This window comes from Dermochelys coriacea, chromosome 8 (genome assembly GCF_009764565.3).
Source record: "Dermochelys coriacea isolate rDerCor1 chromosome 8, rDerCor1.pri.v4, whole genome shotgun sequence".
Taxonomy (NCBI): Eukaryota; Metazoa; Chordata; order Testudines; family Dermochelyidae; genus Dermochelys; species Dermochelys coriacea.
The window spans coordinates 38,823,508-38,845,664 of NC_050075.1; the positions used below are offsets into that span (position 1 = coordinate 38,823,508).

Consider the following 22,157-nt stretch of genomic DNA (forward strand, 5'->3'; position numbering starts at 1 on the left):
AGCATTGCAGAGACAGGGAATGTGGAAAAAGGCAAGCTGAGTGAAGGCTGAAGCCAAAGTTACTGAGAACGGAGGTCTGAATGCAGGGGAGAGAAAGGAGATGCAGATGGGCTTGAGAAGTATTCTCTTGTCAAGTGGACATTCAGGGGAATGCAGGAGAGATTAAACTTACTGGGCAATAAATTTACTGGGTCCATCAGGCAGAGGTCAGATAAGGAGAGGTCATTTAAAGCATCAAAACATATAAGTCCCCACTGTAAATGTTAACTAATGTTAAAAAGAGAGGGGACATAACCCTCAACGGAGCCAACACCCTATTTGAGATGAGGTGACTAGTAATGCAGTAACATTTAGAGGTGGCAAACCTTGATTAATCCACAAAATATTAGAATGCCTTTCTAGAATTCTCCATCCCATTCCTTATGAGTTTAGATCTTTTTTTTGGACCATAATTACTTTTTTGACCAAAGCGGAGGTCCAGTGATGCTGTCTCCAGTGATGTCCAGCTCCCTTTCCTGAGCCAATACAGTTAAATTCAGAATCCAGAAAGATTCTCATGTAGTTCAAATTTTTCCTTCCAAAGAGCAACACTTTGCATTTATCACAAAGGGCTTAACAATGGCAAGAACTATACACACATTAAGCCTCACAAGGGCCCGGTGAAATAGAAAAATATTTCACAGATGGTAAACTGAGAAAACAATCAACAAAGCTAGCACCAGCTACCCTTATTCTCAGTCCTGTGCCTTAACTGAGAACTATTCCTGCTCCTGAGGATGAGAACAGGATAGTAAGTCAAAAACTGAGCGTTTGGGACTCTGCAATGGCAGGGTCTTGGCAGAGAAGCAAAGCTACCAGTAGAGACAGAGGCTGGAGACGTAAGAGCAGAACCATGCCAGGGACACATCTGAACAGCTGTAAGGCTATAGAAGACACCTGAAATAGAGACTGTCCAGGGCATCCAATGATCAGCTATGTCTAAGGCACAACTGAAATTAAGAACAACAAGAAGGGAAGAACCCTCTATCAGCAGAGGGGATCCTATTACGACCACATCACACAGCATTACCCTCCCAGAGCATCACTTCTAATCCAGAACAGTATCACAGCTGCACTCACACCGAGTCCTTACTTGAGCAGCTCCAGAATGCCGATAACTATGTCATTGACGTAACAAAACCCAGAAGCCTGCAGTGCAAAGAAAATAAAATGAAGTCAAAAGAAGAGCAGCAATGAGCCCAACTTTGAGTGAGAGACAGAAATACTTAGACTTGTGTCATTACCTCAAACTTCTTGGCATGATGCAGGCCTCCAGCCCAGTTTATTGCAATATCACAGATCTAAGAAAGGAAAAGCAGATTAGCTCAAAGATAAGAGCAAGACAGCAACAAACCCAAGCCCAAGCCCAAGCCCAACCCTGCATGTCAGTATGGACATCAGCCCTGCCCCCATGTTGTGGATCACAATAATTATTTTTTCCCCTTTCTCCCCACCCATCCAGTACCTTCAGATGTCCCGCTATCTGTCATCCAGTCAAGCTACTTAAGCTGTACTAAATCAGTGTTTGCAATCAGTCAGTGTGGGGGCAGGAGGAATCCAAGAGATTCCCCCACAAATTAACAGCCAGGTGACACCGAGTTGGTGTTTGTACAGTAAGCATATGTGGTATAGGTTATTTTAGGGACTCCATCCCCCACAGCAGCCAGTTGGCATGTCAGTGTTCAAAGAGGACAAGCATATCAGCTCAGAGGTACCTTGTTGTTCAGTTGCGTTGCTCCCTGCAGTGAGGCCCCAGTATAGCGAGAGCAAAATTCAAAAAGGCCTGGGAACACTGGACTGCAAAAAGAGAACACAAAGTTCAAACAGAATAGAACCTCCCAACCTCAGATACATGTCTCCAGGATTGAGATCAGAACAAAACTCTCAGTGACCATTGGACAAATAATATCAAAATGCAGTCCCTGCTAGAGAAATGTTAATTTGGGGTCATTCTGACCCTGTTCACTACAGACTACACGACAATAGGCAACATTACACCATCCTTTGCAAACTCTATGGAAAACTTGGTGGATTTGATAATAATTACAAGAAACTTTCAAGTTAGTCTGGAACAATCTTGTTCATCATATACTCCAGACCTGGAGAATGGGAAACATACAGACTAAATCCTTCCCTCTACCATGCTGATGTGTATATGGGGACAGGTCCTGGAGAGAGAAAACACAAAGCATTCTGTGCAAGGGAGATGACAGGACTTCACAACAAAACAATGATAACATGGAACACGGCTGTCCAAGAGATCTGCTCACATACCATCTTCCCATGGGGTTGTAGTCTGTTAGTTTGTAGATGCTCCCCAGTCATTCACCTACCTAGTGCACACACTGCTGTGAGCAATAAATTGTATCCATGAACGACAATGCACTTGCTCAGAGTAACAAAGTATGTCTCATCTCCACCATGCAATCCCACTCTTGCCAGTAGGATTGCTATGGCAGAAGAACTCCTTTACTCACTCTCAGTGACTCACAGCATGCACACATTAACAAGTGCAAGTCATAACATATCAATGTGTACACACAATCTACCAGAAGTTTCAGAGTAGCAGCCGTGTTAGTCTGTATTCGCAAAAAGAAAAGGAGTACTTGTGGCACCTTAGAGACTAACAAATTTATTAGAGCATAAGCTTTCGTGAGCTACAGTTCACTTCATCGGATGCATTTGGTGGAAAAAACAGAGGAGAGATTTATATACACACACACAGAGAACATGAAACAATGGGTTTATCATACACACTGTAAGGAGAGTGATCACTTAAGATAAGCCATCACCAACAGCAGGGGGGGGAAAGGAGGAAAACCTTTCATGGTGACAAGCAGGTAGGCTAATTCCAGCAGTTAACAAGAATATCAGAGGAACAGTGGGGGGTGGGGTGGGAGGGAGAAATACCACTACAGTCCATTGGTGATCTTCCTAAAAACACCATCCTAGCCACTATGGATGTAGAAGCCCTCTACACCAACATTCCACACAAAGATGGACTACAAGCCGTCAGGAACAGTATCCCCGATACTGTCACGGCTAACCTGGTGGCAGAACTTTGTGACTTTGTCCTGACCCATAACTATTTCACATTTGGTGACAATGTATACCTTCACATCAGCGGCACTGCGATGGGTACCCGCATGGCCCCACAGTATGCCAACATTTTTATGGCTGACTTAGAACAACGCTTCCTCAGCTCTCGTTCCCTAATGCCCCTACTCTACTTGCGCTACATTGATGACATCTTCATCATCTGGACCCATGGAAAAGAAGCTCTTGAGGAATTCCACCATGATTTCAACAATTTCCATCCCACCATCAACCTCAGCCTGGACCAGTCCACACAAGAGATCCACTTCCTGGACACTACGGTGCTAATAAGCGATGGTCACATAAACACCACCCTATATCGGAAACCTACTGACCGCTATTCCTACCTACATGCCTCTAGCTTTCATCCAGATCATACCACTCGATCCATTGTCTACAGCCAAGCGCTACGATATAACCGCATTTGCTCCAACCCCTCAGACAGAGACAAACACCTACAAGATCTCTATCATGCATTCCTACAACTACAATACCCACCTGCTGAAGTGAAGAAACAGATTGACAGAGCCAGAAGAGTACCCAGAAGTCACCTACTACAGGACAGGCCCAACAAAGAAAACAACAGAACGCCACTAGCCATCACCTTCAGCCCCCAACTAAAACCTCTCCAACGCATCATCAAGGATCTACAACCTATCCTGAAGGACGAGCCATCGCTCTCTCAGATCTTGGGAGATAGACCAGTCCTTGCTTACAGACAGCCCCCCAATCTGAAGCAAATACTCACCAGCAACCACACACCACACAACAGAACCACTAACCCAGGAACCTATCCTTGCAACAAAGCCCGTTGCCAACTCTGTCCACATATCTATTCAGGGGATACCATCATAGGGCCTAATCACATCAACCACACTATCAGAGGCTCGTTCACCTGCGCATCTACCAATGTGATATATGCCATCATGTGCCAGCAATACCCCTCTGCCATGTACATTGGCCAAACTGGACAGTGTCTACGTAAAAGAATGAATGGACACAAATCAGACGTCAAGAATTATAACATTCAAAAACCAGTTGGAGAACACTTCAATCTCTCTGGTCACTCGATCACAGACCTAAGAGTGGCTATACTTCAACAAAAAAGCTTCAAAAACAGACTCCAACGAGAGACTGCTGAATTGGAATTAATTTGCAAACTGGATACAATTAACTTAGGCTTGAATAGAGACTGGGAATGGATGAGTCATTACACAAAGTAAAACTATTTCCCCATGGTATTTCTCCCCCCCACCCCACCCCCCACTGTTCCTCTGATATTCTTGTTAACTGCTGGAATTAGCCTACCTGCTTGTCACCATGGAAGGTTTTCCTCCTTTCCCCCCCCTGCTGTGGGTGATGGCTTATCTTAAGTGATCACTCTCCTTACAGTGTGTATGATAAACCCATTGTTTCATGTTCTCTGTGTGTGTGTATATAAATCTCTCCTCTGTTTTTTCCACCAAATGCATCCGATGAAGTGAGCTGTAGCTCACGAAAGCTTATGCTCTAATAAATCTGTTAGTCTCTAAGGTGCCACAAGTACTCCTTTTCTTTTTGCGAATCTACCAGAAATAAAATATAGACCTCAAATCTGTTGTTTCCATGTGTTTTGCTTGTTAACAGGCCCCAGAGCTTGTATCTGACCACACTGTTTTCACAAAAGTAGAACTACAGTCAAATTAACTCAGTGAGAGGATTGGCTGAGGGAGAAAGCAAATACCACTACCATAGGAGTGCAGGCCGGGGAGGTCTGTGAAAATGTGTTATATGGCCACCAATGGAGAGCAAGAATGACAGATCAGCTCACCCTAAAGCAGGTGGCAGCCTGACCTGCATCTACAGCACTATATAGTCCTGCAAATAGCTGAAACTCCCAGCAGACAGTGTATTTAAGAACACTGGGCTTATTCAGTTTGGAGAGAAGGAAACTATGGAAAAGCAAGGATAGCAGCCTCTGCCTCCCACAACTAAATCTCATCACTTCTCATCCTGTCCTCACTGATTAGTGGGAATACTAGTATACAGTATTGTACTGTTATCCTATTATTTATTGCTTGAGGTCAAGATTTTCAAAATTGACTAGTGATTTGGGGTGCAAAGTTTGAGACACTGATTTTCAGAGTTTATGTGCACTTTCTGAAAGTCAGAATCTTTAAGTTTTCTCACGTTTGGCACCCAAAAAACTGAGGCAACCAAAATTATTAGCCACCTTTGAAAACCTCTGTCCAAGTTTTCAAGAGCTAGGAGCCTCACGAACCCAAGTAAAGTTACAGTCCCTAACTTAGAGCTTATGGTCTAGATTCAGACCTAACAACTGAAACTCAAAGAGATTAAGAGGAGGGAGAGGAAGATTTACAGCAGTAACAGTTACTCAATAAGGTGTGTGCAACATCTTGATGGCTCCATTAAACTGCAGGGCTTTTTTAGTTAAAAATGTAAAATTCATACATTTAATGGAACCATTATGATGCATACATATGACAACAAGTAATCACATGAGATTACTGTAACCCTTGTGCTTCCCATTCACCTGCTAGGTGCTATATACTCACCAGTCATCACCCACATTGAAGGCATTGAGGCTCTTGGTGAATCCTTGCATGTTGTTGGGACTCACCCTCTGCAGGAAGTCTATATAATCCTCCGAGTGGAAGCGACACATATCATGCTGGGATGCCTGGTATGGTTTAAAAACCTCCAAGAGAAGGACACACAACAGTTATTTCCTGCTCAGAGTTGGGTTTACCTTGGCTACCACAAATCTCACCACCAAATTAACTCAAAATAGACAAATACCCCAAATCACTGTGTCAGTCTAAAAATGCTCAACTATGTGCTCAGCTTAACAAGTGTCATGCAAATTTTAAATAAAAAGTGGTCAGGAAAGTAGGGATTGATTCAAGAGATGGTGTTCACAACAATATGAATTTGCCAACATTGCATTTTTTCATATTAAAGTACACTTTTAACTAAGTTAACAATCAAGAATACTACATATGTACAATGAGATGAAATTAAGCTGCTCTGAGATTAATCAGAACCTTAAGTTTTGTCTTTCTTTTTCTGTCTCTAATTAAAATGTATACTTTTAACAAAATTAAGAAATTTTTGCTTTTAAAAAAAATTGGAGAAAGCATGGGCTTGTGTACCTGGGGAAATGTATTCAAATAAGTACACAGGTATAACTCCCCATGTGGACAGGGTTATTCCTGAATAAGAGTGACCTCACAGGGAGTTATACCAGTATAGCTATATCGGTATAATTATACTGTTATTGTTATTCTGGTAAATTTTCCTGCATAGCCAAACCCACGGAGCTGCAAAACAGAACTACTCATCTATTTGATGCACAAAAACAAGCCTCCACAATTACAGATATGCACAAATGTGTCTATCCTCTATTTCACAGATTTTAAACTAAAACACTCAGTAGCTTCAGGAAAAAAAAATAGCTGAAGTACGACGTGAGCCTATGGAAACATGCAACTACAGAGCACTACTGACAAATTTAATAGTGAGAAGTGTAAGGTTATGCATTTAGGGATTAATAACAAGAATTTTAGTTATAAGTTGGGGACGCATCAATTAGAAGTAACGGAAGAGGAGAAGGACCTTGGAGTATTGGTTGATCATAGGATGACTATGAGCTGCCAATGTGATATGGCTGTGAAAAAAGCTAATGCGGTTTTGGGATGCATCAGGAGAGGCATTTCCAGTAGGGATAAGGAGGTTTTAGTACCATTATACAAGGCACTGGTGAGACCTCACCTAGAATACTGTATGCAGTTCTGGTCTCCCATGTTTAAAAAGGATGAATTCAAACTGGAGCAGGTACAGAGAAGGGCTACTAGGATGATCCGAGGAATGGAAAACTTGTCTTATGAAAGGAGACTTAAGGAGCTTGGCTTGTTTAGCCTAACTAAAAGAAGGTTGAGGGGAGATCCGATTGCTCTCTATAAATATATCAGAGGGATAAATACAGGAGAGGGAGAGGAATTATTTAACCTCAGCACCAATGTGGACACAAGAACAAATGGGTATAAACTGGCCACCAGGAAGTTTAGACTTGAAATCAGATGAAGGTTTTTAACCATCAGAGGAGTGAAGTTTTGAAATAACCTTCCAAGGGAAGCAGTGGGGGCAAAAGATCCATCTGGTTTTAAGATTCTACTTGATAAGTTTATGGAGGAGATGGTATGATGGGATAATGGGATTTTGGTAAGTAATTGATCTTTAAATATTCAGGGTAAACAGGCCAAATCCCCTGAGATGGGATATTAGATGGATGGGATCTGAGTTACTATAGAAAATTCTTTCCTGGGTATCTGGCTGGTGAATCTTGCCCATATGCTCAGGGTTTAGCTGATTGCCATATTTGGGGTCGGGAAGGAATTTTCCTCCAGGGCAGATTGGAGAGGCCCTGGAGGTTTTTCGCCTTCCTCTGTAGCATGGGGCATGGTTGACTTGAGGGAGGCTTCTCTGCTCCTTGAAGTCTTTGAACCATGATTTAAGGACTTCAATAGCTCAGACATGGGTGAGGTTTTTCATAGGAGTGGGTGGGTGAGATTCTGTGGCCTGCGCTGTGCAGGAGGTCGGACTAGATGATCAGAATGGTCCCTTCTGACCTTAGTATCTATGAATCTATGAAATACCCACACAGAGTTTTTTAAACTGGCCTTAAGGTTAAGAAAGTATCAAACTTTTAACCTGAAAGAATGTTATCATTTTAAAAAGAAAGATTAGAGAGCCAGGAAGCAAAATCATTTATATTTAAAAAACCCAAACGTTGGAAGTTTGGGAATTCACAGTTAAGGCCTATCAAATAAGCTATTCTTCCCAATCAGTAGCTCTTCTGTGAAAGGTACAAATGGAGACCAACAAGTGTCCTTCTAGCATGGCTGGTTGCTATTTACAAAAATAATTACCTCACAATTTCAAACGGGTATCTTGAAATCCACATCTGAAATCATGTATTTTTGGCATTTCCCCTCAACACTTAAGTGGTACATCATCTTTGGCTGTGGAAATATTATTTAATCCATATGACCCACTCGTGTTGCAGAGTATATATTTCTGACGCCAGATGGTACATTGTGACAAATATGATGTGCCCTGTAATAATTTGCAAGAACTGTATGTTGGCCTGGATAAGGAATAGTATTTTCTGTATGCATATTCTCCTTTAGGAGACTTCCTGGGATGGATCAGGCAAGAAAGAGGCAATGGCTCAATATGGTCCCTATCAGTTCTCACTTACGAGTTGTTCCAGAAGAACACCAGAACTATTAGCTCCAATGACTCAGGGCCTGTGGGACTGATTTAACCATGAGCCAACTAACGCAGAAATAAGCCTCCTGCAGAACAAAGAACCAGATAGAATTTAAAAAAAAAAAGACTCTTGGAGGTGCAAAGAAAAATCCAAACCGAGACATGCAAAAACCCAGGAACATGTAGGAGCATCTGAAGAAGCTAGGCTTGTCTAGGTCACCATTATAAGATGATAGTACTATACGTATGGGACAGAGGCACATCTACCCTTACAGATGAAATTCATATTATAGTTGGAGCTAGGACTGCCATTCAGAGAAAGCTTTCTGACTTCCAGACTTGTCAGCTTAAAATGAAAAACTTCAACTATTTCTACAAACACACTCAAAGTTTCATATGCTGCCTCCTTTCTTGTAGCAAAATCAAAGATCTTATTCTGCCTGTCACTGTGGTGCTTGCAGTAAACATGCTTGATTAAAAAAGCAGGTGATACTCTCAAGGAAATGCCCTTATCAGATGACACTGTATCAGAGAATTGAAGAAATTGCTGAGGATATTGTTTCTCAACTTGTAAAGAAACTTAAAATGGCAAAAACATTTGCCCTTCAGCTTGATGAGTCCACGGATATTAGTGGAGAAGCTCAGCTGAGTGCTTACGTTTGCTACCCTGAAACCACTGTTATCAACAAGCACATACTATTTTGATAAAGTATGGAGAGTACATTTTTAAACTGATGTTTTATTAAAACCACAATAGGAGTTGGAATTTATACAAATTTCTCTGCACTGATGGGGCCACTGCAATGACCAAGAGAGGCAACAGGCTTGTAGCTAAGATCAGGAAAGAAAGTCCTTCCTTGCAGTCAGGGCACTGAGAATTTGCTTCAAAAAAGATGAGTTTTGAGCTGCATACAGTTTTTAATGAGTCTGTCAAAATTGTCACCTTTATCAAGTCCAGGCCACTCAATGCTCACCTGTTTCACATTCTTGTAAAGAGATGGAGTCAGAACATCAGCAACTGTTGCTTCACACAGAGGTTCACTGGCTTTCAAGAGGGAAAGTACTTGACAGATAGTTTGAATTATGCACAGAAGTTAACATGTTTTTTTCTGATAATTAATCCCCTCTTGCTTCTGTGTTTAACAGCACTCTGTGGTTAGCTCAACTTGCCTATCTCGCAACTATATTTAGCAAACTGAATGATCTAAATTGTCCATGAAAGGCCACAACGCTAACAATCTGAATCTCTATGATAAAGCGAAAGCTTATATCAATAAAACTAAATTCTGGAAGTCCAAATGTCGATACAAAGACTTTACCTGTTTTCCAGTGCTTCATGAGATCTGAACAGGGGAAATTGAGCACAGCAAAATTATTTCCCCAACATTCAACTCATTCCCCAACTCAGCTCAACTCAACTGGGTAAGAAACCCAATCATCTGATCAGATGTTACCAGCAGTAACGCGTCTGCCAGGCAGCAAGAAAATCTTCTTGAGTTCTCCTCAGACCACAGTCTGCAAATGAAGTTTAATGACTCCACACTAACCTAGTTCTGGTGTTTAGTACAGAAAGAGTACATTAACCTTGGGAACCATGCTCTGGATGTTCTGTTTTCTTTTGCATCAACATATATTTGTGCAGTCTCATTTTCGGCTATGTCTGCCACCAAGACAAAGAATAGGAATATACTTAATGGGAAGAAAAACCTAAATCTTGCTGTCACTTCACTGCCTACCAGAATCACAAGGCTCTCTATTGAAAAAGATGCTCAAGTATCACACTGAAATAGTTATGTTCCAATCGATATATTTTATAATTATTTGGTAAAAATGAGAAAGTAGGCAATTTTTCAGTAATAGTGTGCTGTGACACTTTTGTATTTTTATGTCTCATTTTATAAGCAAGTAGTTTTAAGTGAAGTGAAACTTGAGTACGCATGTCAAATCAGACTCCTGAAAGGAGTACAGTAGTCTGGAAAGGTTGAAAACCATTGGCTTAAAGCATCCCTCGAGCTCCTGCTGGGGAGCAGGGTCTGGGGCTTGCCCATAGAGAACCACGTTCTATCCTAATACAGTTCCATGACTTTTGTGTACACAGGCAAGAATAAGCCATAATATAAAATGGTTCAGACAAGCATATTTCATAACCGTATTTTAACGTGGTTATGTTTGCAGCATATGCAGGGCTTTACAGGCACAGACATTGCTCCACTGAAACGGGAGTCTCAGCATCATCAGATACGTGAGGCTTACAATCATCTTCTTGTAGAGCCCATAGTGAAGCACCAGACTGTGGGTCAGTGCCAAGCGATGAGGCTTCATGGGATGTCCTGCACCTGGAAAGAAAAAAAGAAGACCGTCAGCACCCACGGATCACACACAATGGCTTCATAGCTAGACACACCACTCTCTGCGCCCCCCTAATCCCCCCCTGCCCTCTTCCCTCCCCGCCCCACACACACAACCACCTCCCTCTGCCTGCTCCCACCCCCACCCTCCCACACACAGGGCCAGCTCCCCTTGCCCTCTCCCACCTCATCCCCCCATACACAGGGCTCGCTCCCCCTGCCCTCTCCGCTCCCCACCCCATACACAGGAACACTGTGATGCTGTATGGAATCTGGGGGACACTTCAGAATATTATGAATACCAATATTGTAAAATTGCAATGAGTTATGCCAGACATGCCATGTAAGATATCTGCAAAAGTTATAATTTGCCAGATATGATAATCTCATTTATGTGTTTATATCACCTTTGTATTATGGTTTATAGATACGTATGTATGTCTGTTTTTCAAAATTGTGCTATGTTTGTGGGTGACACACACAGACAGTTTAGCATTAGCACTGCCTAGCCTGCTTGATGGCCCATTAAGCACCAGCAGCTATACAACTGACCCATTGAGAGAAGCCAGAGGATTCAGCAAGGATGCATGTCTATGGACAGAAAAGGCTTCCAAGCCATGGGCTGGTCAGTTTGTGTTTGAAACAAAGGAAGCATAAGCCATATGGCAAAAGACTATAAAAACACAGCTGCATCTTCTCCATTTGGTCTTCAATTCTGCTTCTTACCTCTGGCAGAACTTTCCTACAAACTGAAGCTCTGAACAAAGGACTGAATGACCCATCCAAGCTAAGGATGTATTCCAGAGGGCCTTTCAAGCCAACAAATTCACGAATACTGCTAGGAACCCGATATATGGACTTTGAAGTCTTTGTATGTATGTGACTGTTTTACTATTTAACAGATCTCTTCTTGTTCTTTTTTCTTTATAATAAACCTTTAGTTTTAGACCAGGGGTGGGTAAACTATGGTCCGCGAGACACATCCAGTCCACCAGATGATTTAATCCGGCCCTCGAGCTCCTGCTGGGGAGCAGGGTCTGGGGCTTGCCCTGCTCCCATGTTCCAGCCAGGGAGTGGGGTCAGCTCCATACAACTCCTGAAAGCAACTGCATGTCCCCCCCTCCCTGGCTCCTATGTTTAGGGGCAGCCAGGGGGCTCCGCACACTCCCCCCACCCCAAGCACCACCCCCGCAGCTCCCATTGGCTGGGAACTGTAGCCAATGGGAGCCGCAAGGGCGGCGCCTGTGGACAGGGCAGCACGCAGAGCTGTCTGGCCGCACTTCCGCATAGGAATCGGAGAGGGGACATGCCCCTGCTTCCGGGAGCTCCTTGAGGTAAGCACCACCTGGAGCCTGCACCCCTGAGCCCCTCCCATGCCCCAACCCCCTCCCCTAGCCCTGATCCCCCTCCAAACCCCTCGATCCCAGCCCAGAGCACCCTCCTGCCCTCCAAACCCCTTGATCCCAGCCTGGAGCCCCCTCACACACCCCAAACTCCTCATTTCTGGCCACCTCAAAGCCCACACACTCTCCTGCACCCCAAATACCAATTTCATGAGCATTCATGGTACACCATACAATTTCCATACCCAGATGTGGCCCTCAGGCCAAAAAGTTTGCCCTCCCCTGTTTGACACTAAAGGATTGGCTGGCAGCATGGTATTTTGGCTAAGATCCAAACCTATACTGACCTGGTAACATGGCTGAGCCTTTGGGGTCAGAAGAACATTTTGTATATGTGAGCAGAGTTTTAAAATTACTTCTCACTGTACTAGATCTAGGTGCTGATTGGGAGCCAGAGAACTGGAATGCAATACATGGGGCAGTGTGATTTCTTTTTTTGCTTCTTGATAGCCAGTGTGGGGGATCAGAAGCACAGTCTGTGACTGGTTGGAGAGTTTAATTTCAGTGTTACCCACCAGTCTTGGGAGTAGCTGCTCTCCCTTTTGCAGCCTGCCCTGACCTTGGCATTTCCAATGAGGGCTGCCCCAGGCACCACAAGTCACATTGGCATAGTCTTGGCAGGATCCACAGAACCAGACCATTTGCGTTTTGGATCAGAACTTCATGCTATTCCAAATTTTAAAATTTTGATACTGAAAGTGTTAAAGGTTAAAGTTAGTCACAATGAGTGATCGACAATCAAAACTGCAAGGCATGAGAGATAGCCAGTGTCTTCAGCACGAGAGAGAAATGGCAGAACTCCAGATGCAAGAGAAGCAAGCCTTGGCCCAGCTGGAAAAAGAAGCTGAGGAGAGAGCCAGAGAATCTCACAGGAGTTCGAATGGAGCAGCTGCAAGTTGAGACTCAAGTTGCCAGACTGAAATTCCAAATCAAAATAATGAAATAACAGCAGGAACCGTTTTATCGTGGAAGCCCAGCTCCTCTCTACGACAATAATGGAGACAGAATCTGCTCAGTTTATAAGAATGTTGGTTTGTTATTTAATAATGATGTGGTAACTATGTTTAATCAGGGTAACATCATAACCCAGTCCCAGAAAAAGTATGAATGTAAATCTTCTGTATTATCTGTAGCTAACAGGGAGATTTTTTTGAAGAGGGGGTGTTTAACCAGGTATGCTATAACAAGGAAGAGTGTGTCTCTCTAGCCTTGGGATTGTGGAAAATAGCTGTTTGTCCAGGGAGAAAAGCAGTTTATATAGTGAAGAAATTTCTGAAGGTGTGTCATATCTCAGAAGTGAATCTGGAATTAGAGGAAGTGCAAAAAGCAGCTCAGGAAAACATTTCTTCAGAGCAATGTAAACTGGGTCAGTTTGAAGCCCTAACTGAGGAAAGTAAGGGTAGATTTCTGGTGGGTGCTGGATTGCTGGCAAGTGAAGTTTGTAAAAGTGAGCCTGAACCATGTAAAAGTGATGTGCTTAAAGTAGCTCAGTGTGATGAGCCACTGTTTCTGGAAGGCAACAGTTTTTCTGTTGAAGAAAAAACTGTTTCCAATTTTTTATCTGTTGCAAATAGCAGTGTGCCTAATGAAGGAGAATGTATCTCCAGTCCTTTGTCTGTGGAGCAGACAGAAGGTACCTCTCAGCCTATGATGGTTGAGGATATTTCAGTTGTCCCAGAGGTGGTTCTGGACTTAACTGAAACCCAAGAAGGAAGTTTCAGAGTAGCAGCCGTGTTAGTCTGTATTCGCAAAAAGAAAAGGAGTACCGGTGGCACCTTAGAGACTAACAAATTTATTAGAGCATAAGCTTTCGTGAGCTACAGCTCACTTCATCGGATGCTGTAGCTCACGAAAGCTTATGTTCTAATAAATTTGTTAGTCTCTAAGGTGCCACTGGTACTCCTTTTCTCTTTCCAAGAAGGAAGTGTTCCTAAGCTTGTGTGTGGTAACCTGCACATAGCCAGTGAGAAAAGCTGCAGAGGGAAAGAGCATGCCTCCTCCAACCCTTTAACCATGGAGCGTAGCAGCTTGCCTGAAAGGGGGTTGGTTATGTGAAAGTCCTCTTAATGTTCTAGAGATGATTCTGGATGCAAGTGAAACTCAGAGAGAGTTTGTTATAGCTCCACAGAGCAATGCTCCCTACCCCCACCCCCGGGTCCCCTACCCACCCAGGGCCCGCTCCCTGCACCCCACCACCCACCCAGGGCCCGCTCCCTGCCCTCCACCACCCACCCAGGGCCCGCTCCCTGCGCCCCTGGTGCCCTATCCGCCCAGGGCCCACTCCCTACCCTCCACCACCCACTCACCACCTGCTCCCTTCCCCCGGTCCCCTACCCACTCAAAGCCCACTCCCTGCCCTCCACCACCCACTCACCACCTGCTCCCTTCCCCCGGTCCCCTACCCACTCAAAGCCCACTCCCTGCCCTCCACCACCTACTCACCACCTGCTCCCTTCCCCCGGTCCCCTACCCACTCAAAGCCCACTCCCTGCCCTCCACCACCCACTCACCACCTGCTCCCTTCCCCCGGTCCCCTACCCACTCAAAGCCCACTCCCTGCCCTCCACCACCCACTCACCACCTGCTCCCTTCCCCCGGTCCCCTACCCACTCAAAGCCCACTCCCTGCCCTCCTCCACCACCCACCCAGGGCCCGCTCCCTGCGCCCCTGGTGCCCTATCCGCCCAGGGCCCACTCCCTGCCCTCCACCACCCACTCACCACCTGCTCCCTTCCCCCGGTCCCCTACCCACTCAAAGCCCACTCCCTGCCCTCCACCACCCACTCACCACCTGCTCCCTTCCCCCGGTCCCCTACCCACTCAAAGCCCACTCCCTGCCCTCCACCACCCACCCAGGGCCCGCTCCCTGCGCCCCTGGTGCCCTATCCGCCCAGGGCCCACTCCCTACCCTCCACCACCCACTCACCACCTGCTCCCTTCCCCCGGTCCCCTACCCACTCAAAGCCCACTCCCTGCCCTCCACCACCCACTCACCACCTGCTCCCTTCCCCCGGTCCCCTACCCACTCAAAGCCCACTCCCTGCCCTCCACCACCCACTCACCACCTGCTCCCTTCCCCCGGTCCCCTACCCACTCAAAGCCCACTCCCTGCCCTCCACCACCTACTCACCACCTGCTCCCTTCCCCCGGTCCCCTACCCACTCAAAGCCCACTCCCTACCCTCCACCACCCACTCACCACCTGCTCCCTTCCCCCGGTCCCCTACCCACTCAAAGCCCACTCCCTACCCTCCACCACCCACTCACCACCTGCTCCCTTCCCCCGGTCCCCTACCCACTCAAAGCCCACTCCCTGCCCTCCACCACCCACCCAGGGCCCGCTCCCTGCGCCCCTGGTGCCCTATCCGCCCAGGGCCCACTCCCTACCCTCCACCACCCACTCACCACCTGCTCCCTTCCCCCGGTCCCCTACCCACTCAAAGCCCACTCCCTGCCCTCCACCACCCACTCACCACCTGCTCCCTTCCCCCGGTCCCCTACCCACTCAAAGCCCACTCCCTGCCCTCCACCACCCACTCACCACCTGCTCCCTTCCCCCCGGTCCCCTACCCACTCAAAGCCCACTCCCTGCCCTCCACCACCCACTCACCACCTGCTCCCTTCCCCCGGTCCCCTACCCACTCAAAGCCCACTCCCTGCCCTCCACCACCCACTCACCACCTGCTCCCTTCCCCCGTCCCCTACCCACTCAAAGCCCACTCCCTGCCCTCCACCACCCACTCACCACCTGCTCCCTTCCCCCGGTCCCCTACCCACTCAAAGCCCACTCCCTGCCCTCCACCACCTACTCACCACCTGCTCCCTTCCCCCGGTCCCCCTACCCACTCAAAGCCCACTCCCTGCCCTCCACCACCCACCCAGGGCCCGCTCCCTGCGCCCCTGGTGCCCTATCCGCCCAGGGCCCACTCCCTACCCTCCACCACCCACTCACCACCTGCTCCCTTCCCCCGGTCCCCTACCCACTCAAAGCCCACTCCCTGCCCTCCACCACCCACTCACCACCTGCTCCCTTCCCCCGGTCCCCTACCCACTCAAAGCCCACTCCCTGCCCTCCACCACCCACTCACCACCTGCTCCCTTCCCCCGGTCCCCTACCCACTCAAAGCCCACTCCCTGCCCTCCTCCACCACCCACCCAGGGCCCGCTCCCTGCGCCCCTGGTGCCCTATCCGCCCAGGGCCCACTCCCTGCCCTCCACCACCTACTCACCACCTGCTCCCTTCCCCCGGTCCCCTACCCACTCAAAGCCCACTCCCTGCCCTCCACCACCCACTCACCACCTGCTCCCTTCCCCCGGTCCCCTACCCACTCAAAGCCCACTCCCTGCCCTCCACCACCTACTCACCACCTGCTCCCTTCCCCCGGTCCCCTACCCACTCAAAGCCCACTCCCTGCCCTCCACCACCCACTCACCACCTGCTCCCTTCCCCCGTCCCCTACCCACTCAAGCCCACTCCCTGCCCTCCACCACCCACTCACCACCTGCTCCCTTCCCCCCGGTCCCCTACCCACTCAAAGCCCACTCCCTGCCCTCCACCACCTACTCACCACCTGCTCCCTTCCCCCGGTCCCCTACCCACTCAAAGCCCACTCCCTGCCCTCCACCACCCACCCAGGGCCCGCTCCCTGCGCCCCTGGTGCCCTATCCGCCCAGGGCCCACTCCCTGCCCTCCACCACCTACTCACCACCTGCTCCCTTCCCCCGGTCCCCTACCCACTCAAAGCCCACTCCCTGCCCTCCACCACCCACTCACCACCTGCTCCCTTCCCCCGGTCCCTACCCACTCAAAGCCCACTCCCTGCCCTCCACCACCCACTCACCACCTGCTCCCTTCCCCCGGTCCCCTACCCACTCAAAGCCCACTCCCTGCCCTCCACCACCTACTCACCACCTGCTCCCTTCCCCCGGTCCCCTACCCACTCAAAGCCCACTCCCTGCCCTCCACCACCCACTCACCACCTGCTCCCTTCCCCCGGTCCCCTACCCACTCAAAGCCCACTCCCTGCCCTCCACCACCCACTCACCACCTGCTCCCTTCCCCCGTCCCCTACCCACTCAAAGCCCACTCCCTGCCCTCCACCACCCACTCACCACCTGCTCCCTTCCCCCGGTCCCCTACCCACTCAAAGCCCACTCCCTGCCCTCCTCCACCACCCACCCAGGGCCCGCTCCCTGCGCCCCTGGTGCCCTATCCGCCCAGGGCCCACTCCCTGCCCTCCACCACCCACTCACCACCTGCTCCCTTCCCCGGGTCCCCTACCCACTCAAAGCCCACTCCCTGCCCTCCACCACCCACTCACCACCTGCTCCCTTCCCCCGTCCCCTACCCACTCAAAGCCCACTCCCTGCCCTCCTCCACCACCCACCCAGGGCCCGCTCCCTGCGCCCCTGGTGCCCTATCCGCCCAGGGCCCACTCCCTGCCCTCCACCACCCACTCACCACCTGCTCCCTTCCCCCGGTCCCCTACCCACTCAAAGCCCACTCCCTGCCCTCCACCACCCACTCACCACCTGCTCCCTTCCCCCGGTCCCCTACCCACTCAAAGCCCACTCCCTGCCCTCCACCACCCACTCACCACCTGCTCCCTTCCCCCGGTCCCCTACCCACTCAAAGCCCACTCCCTGCCCTCCACCACCCACTCACCACCTGCTCCCTTCCCCCGTCCCCTACCCACTCAAAGCCCACTCCCTGCCCTCCACCACCCACTCACCACCTGCTCCCTTCCCCCGGTCCCCTACCCACTCAAAGCCCACTCCCTGCCCTCCTCCACCACCCACCCAGGGCCCGCTCCCTGCGCCCCTGGTGCCCTATCCGCCCAGGGCCCACTCCCTGCCCTCCACCACCCACTCACCACCTGCTCCCTTCCCCCGTCCCCTACCCACTCAAAGCCCACTCCCTGCCCTCCACCACCCACTCACCACCTGCTCCCTTCCCCCGTCCCCTACCCACTCAAAGCCCACTCCCTGCCCTCCGCCACCCACGCAGAGCCCGCTCCCTGCGCCCCTGGTGCCCTATCCGCCCAGGGCCCACTCCCTACCCTCCACCACCCACTCACCACCTGCTCCCTTCCCCCGGTCCCCTACCCACTCAAAGCCCACTCCCTGCCCTCCACCACCCACTCACCACCTGCTCCCTTCCCCCGGTCCCCTACCCACTCAAAGCCCACTCCCTGCCCTCCACCACCCACTCACCACCTGCTCCCTTCCCCCGGTCCCCTACCCACTCAAAGCCCACTCCCTGCCCTCCACCACCCACTCACCACCTGCTCCCTTCCCCCGTCCCCTACCAACTCAAAGCCCACTCCCTGCCCTCCACCACCCACTCACCACCTGCTCCCTTCCCCCGGTCCCCTACCCACTCAAAGCCCACTCCCTGCCCTCCACCACCCACTCACCACCTGCTCCCTTCCCCCGTCCCCTACCCACTCAAAGCCCACTCCCTGCCCTCCTCCACCACCCACCCAGGGCCCGCTCCCTGCGCCCCTGGTGCCCTATCCGCCCAGGGCCCACTCCCTGCCCTCCACCACCCACTCACCACCTGCTCCCTTCCCCCGTCCCCTACCCACTCAAAGCCCACTCCCTGCCCTCCACCACCCACTCACCACCTGCTCCCTTCCCCCGTCCCCTACCCACTCAAAGCCCACTCCCTGCCCTCCACCACCCACTCACCACCTGCTCCCTTCCCCCGGTCCCCTACCCACTCAAAGCCCACTCCCTGCCCTCCGCCACCCACGCAGAGCCCGCTCCCTGCCCCCCGCGTGCCCTATCGGCCCAAGACCCGCTCCCTGCCCTCCACCACCCGCCCAGGGCTACGAAGAGGGCCGCTGGCCACCGCCGGCCACCTACCCCTTACCGTAATGGAAGTTGCCCACGTCCGGGTCATAGAAATAGGCCACGGTCTTAGCCATGGCGCGCCGCCGCTAGGAACGGCCGCCTCCGTGCCACGCCCACAACCGGTGACGTCAGCGCGCCGCGCTCCGACCCCGCCCCCAAACCCGAGGTGCTGGCACGAGCCCGCCCCGCTGGGCCCTGAGCGGAATTACGCGGGTCGGGGCCCTGCCGAGCGGACGAGCTTTGGGTCGCCGCCGGTCCCATCCCCCGTCGCGCTGCAATCAGAGTTTCTGCGCGCGCAGCTAGCGGGGCTGTGACCCCGCTGTCTTCACGGAGCAGCCTTGGGGCGCTCTTGTCCTCGCGGCTCCCCGCAGCCCCTGGGAGCGCCCGGCTTCGCCCCGGGCACAGCCTTGCGCGGCCTGCTGGGGGCGCGGGAGCTTGAACCCGCCCGTTTGCGTGGCCGCGCTGACGCCCGGCTGGGCTGCCGGGAGCGCTGTACCCAACGAGGCGGCGGCGAGCGGGAGCCCGGGACTCGGCTCTTCCTCCCCCAGCCGGCGGCGGCCCGCTCGAGGCGCGCCTCGGCGCTTGGAGGAGAGGCCGTGGAGTCCCCCAGGCCGCCTTAGCGCCTCGGTGAACAGCAGGGAGAAGCCTTAGGGCGAGCCGGGGGCGGTCACCCCGGCTCCGGAAAGCTCGGCAGCAGCCTGCGGGTGAGCGAGGCCGAGCTCTCTCCCAAGGCAGAGAGGCGGGCAGCGGCAAGGCCACCCCAAGAGCGGAAAGAAAAGGAGGACTTGTGGCACCTTAGAGACTAACAAATTGATTTGAGCATAAGGCTCCTGAGCTACAGCTCCCTTCATCGGATGCATGCAGTGGAAAATACAGTGGGGAGATTGATATACACACACAGAGAACATGAAACAATGGGTGTTGCCATGCACCCTGTAACCAGAGTGATCACTGCTTTGAGAGTAGCAGCCGTGTTAGTCTGTATTCGCAAAAAGAAAAGGAGTACTTGTGGCACCTTAGAGACTAACAAATTTATTAGAGCATAAGCTTTCGTGAGCTACAGCTCACTTCATCGGATGCATTTGGTGGAAAAAAGAGTGATCACTGCAAGGTGAGCTATTACCAGCAGGAGAGGAGGGGGGACCTTTTGTGGTGATAATCAAGGTGGGCCATTTCCAGCAGTTGAAAAGAACGTCTGAGGAACAGTGTGGGGGGGGAGGGGGGATAAACATGGGGAAATAGTTTTACTTTGTGTAATGACCCATCCATTCCCAGTCGCTATTCAAGCCTAAATTAATTGTATCCAGTTTGCAAATTAATTCCAATTCAGCAGTCTCTCCTTGGAGTCTGTTTTTGAAGTTTTTTTGTTGAAGTATTGCCACTTTTAGGTCTGTAATCGACTGACCAGAGAAATTGAGAGGACGCAGCGTAAAAACTAACATTGCCAATGCAGCCCTCGGTCCTCATGTCAGGACAGGAAATGCCAGTGGATGCCTATGACCTGGGACATGTCCGTGTATGTCACTCAAAACTGACTCCTCCTACCAGCCTCTATCTGAACTGCTAAAACTCTGTGCGGATACAAAATCTCCAAACATGGTCCCTGGATATAAAGTGGATATCCACAGATTTGCAGGGCTCTGCAAACTGGCAAGGGTTAGGATAGTAAGAAGTCTCTCTGATAATTAAAGGGAGGGCCACAGCAATTGTTAAAATTAAAAATTGAAGCATAAAAGACTTGTAAATCAGTCTCTCCCTATGGGTGAGGGCAGGAAAAAACCACAAAGGCACTAAAATAGGGACAGATTCCTTCTCCCACACAGAAAGGCAGCAGTCTTAGCACAAGAGAAGGCCAGGCCCAGAGCGATTATTCACTCCAGAACTACTTGAATCAAAGAGAGAAAGGGTGGTAAAAATCTGAGACTCGCCACTTGATATAGCAATTAAAAATCCACTAAAAATATTTTCCTCTAATATGGTAACACCCTGTTAAATAGAACACCAGTAATGTTATCATATAATGTGACACTATAGATAAGGTCACTCCTGTAATGTTTATTGTATTGTCTCTGATATTTACATGGATAGTATGTGCAAGCTTGCTAAGACTTCCTAAATAGATTCATAGATACTAAGGTCAGAAGGGACCATTCTGATCATCTAGTCCGGCCTCCTGCACAGCGCAGGTCACAGAATCTCACCCACCCACTCCTACGAAAAACCTCACCTATGTCTAAGCTATTGAAGTCCTCAAATCGTGGTTTAAAGACTTCAAGGAGCAGAGAAGCCTCCCTCAAGTGACCCGTGCCCCATGCTACAGAGGAAGGCAAAAAACCTCCAGGGCCTCTCCAATCTGCCCTGGAGGAAAATTCCTTCCCAACCCCAAATATGGCGATCAGCTAAACCCTGAGCATATGGGCAAGATTCACCATAAATAAAATAAAATGTACCTTAAAAAAGTAGTATTTCCCTAAAGCTTTGAGTAATAAAAGTTAGCAATATCATTAACTTCAGCCTTTGAGGGCATCTTTGAAAGTGAATGGGAAAATCTTTACATCTCATACATCAAACCTGCTGATAATGATAATGCTGATAATAGACTGCACATGTCCCAAATGGCTGTTAGTATTCAAAGGGCAGATTTTGCAGTGGCTGCAGAAGCCAAGGGAATTCTTGTCTCAACAGAAGGAACTGTCCCAAAGAAGAAATCAGACAGTCCTATAACAAACTAATGAGGCAGCTACTGTCTCATGAATTTAAGAATCAGTTTCAGGTACCTGCCTTTCTGAAAAGGAGCTAACCAAGATTTAGCAATTGACTGACAAAATCTGCCCACCACAATCCTTTCCTTCTTATGTATGTCAGGATATACTAATCATATCATAGACTCATAGAATATCAGGGTTGGAAGGGACCTCAGGAGGTCATCTAGTCCAACCCCCTACTCAAAGCAGGACCAATCTCCAACTAAATCATCCCAGCCAGGGCTTTGTCAAGCCTGACCTTAAAAACATCTAAGGAGGGAGATTCCACCACCTCCCTTGGTAACCCATTCCAGTGCTTCACCATCCTCCTAGTGAAAAAGTTTTTCCTAATATCCAACTTAAACCTCCCCCACTGCAACTTGAGATCATTATTCCTCGTTCT

At 49.6% G+C, this 22,157-nt stretch overlaps 1 protein-coding gene across 3 annotated transcripts in view; it reads right to left on the reverse strand.

The window, feature by feature from the left end:
* Window positions 1–19,768, reverse strand: part of HDAC3 (histone deacetylase 3) — a 30,792-nt gene extending 11,024 nt beyond the window's left edge. Inside the window, exons 1-6 of one of the 3 annotated variants that reach the window (XM_038413029.2) lie at window positions 19,030–19,768; window positions 10,660–10,742; window positions 5,691–5,833; window positions 1,755–1,836; window positions 1,284–1,340; window positions 1,133–1,188 (exon numbers count right to left, since the gene is read on the reverse strand). In XM_038413029.2, coding sequence (XP_038268957.1) covers window positions 1,133–1,188; window positions 1,284–1,340; window positions 1,755–1,836; window positions 5,691–5,833; window positions 10,660–10,742; window positions 19,030–19,084 — 476 coding nt within the window. In that variant the 5' untranslated portion in view covers window positions 19,085–19,768. Of the gene's footprint in view, window positions 1–1,119; window positions 1,189–1,283; window positions 1,341–1,754; window positions 1,837–5,690; window positions 5,834–9,380; window positions 10,264–10,659; window positions 10,743–19,029 lie in introns of those variants that run through there. The other 2 variants (XM_038413031.2, XM_043491160.1) reach the window with 2 other exon arrangements.
* Between the last annotated feature and the right edge of the window lie 2,389 nt (window positions 19,769–22,157).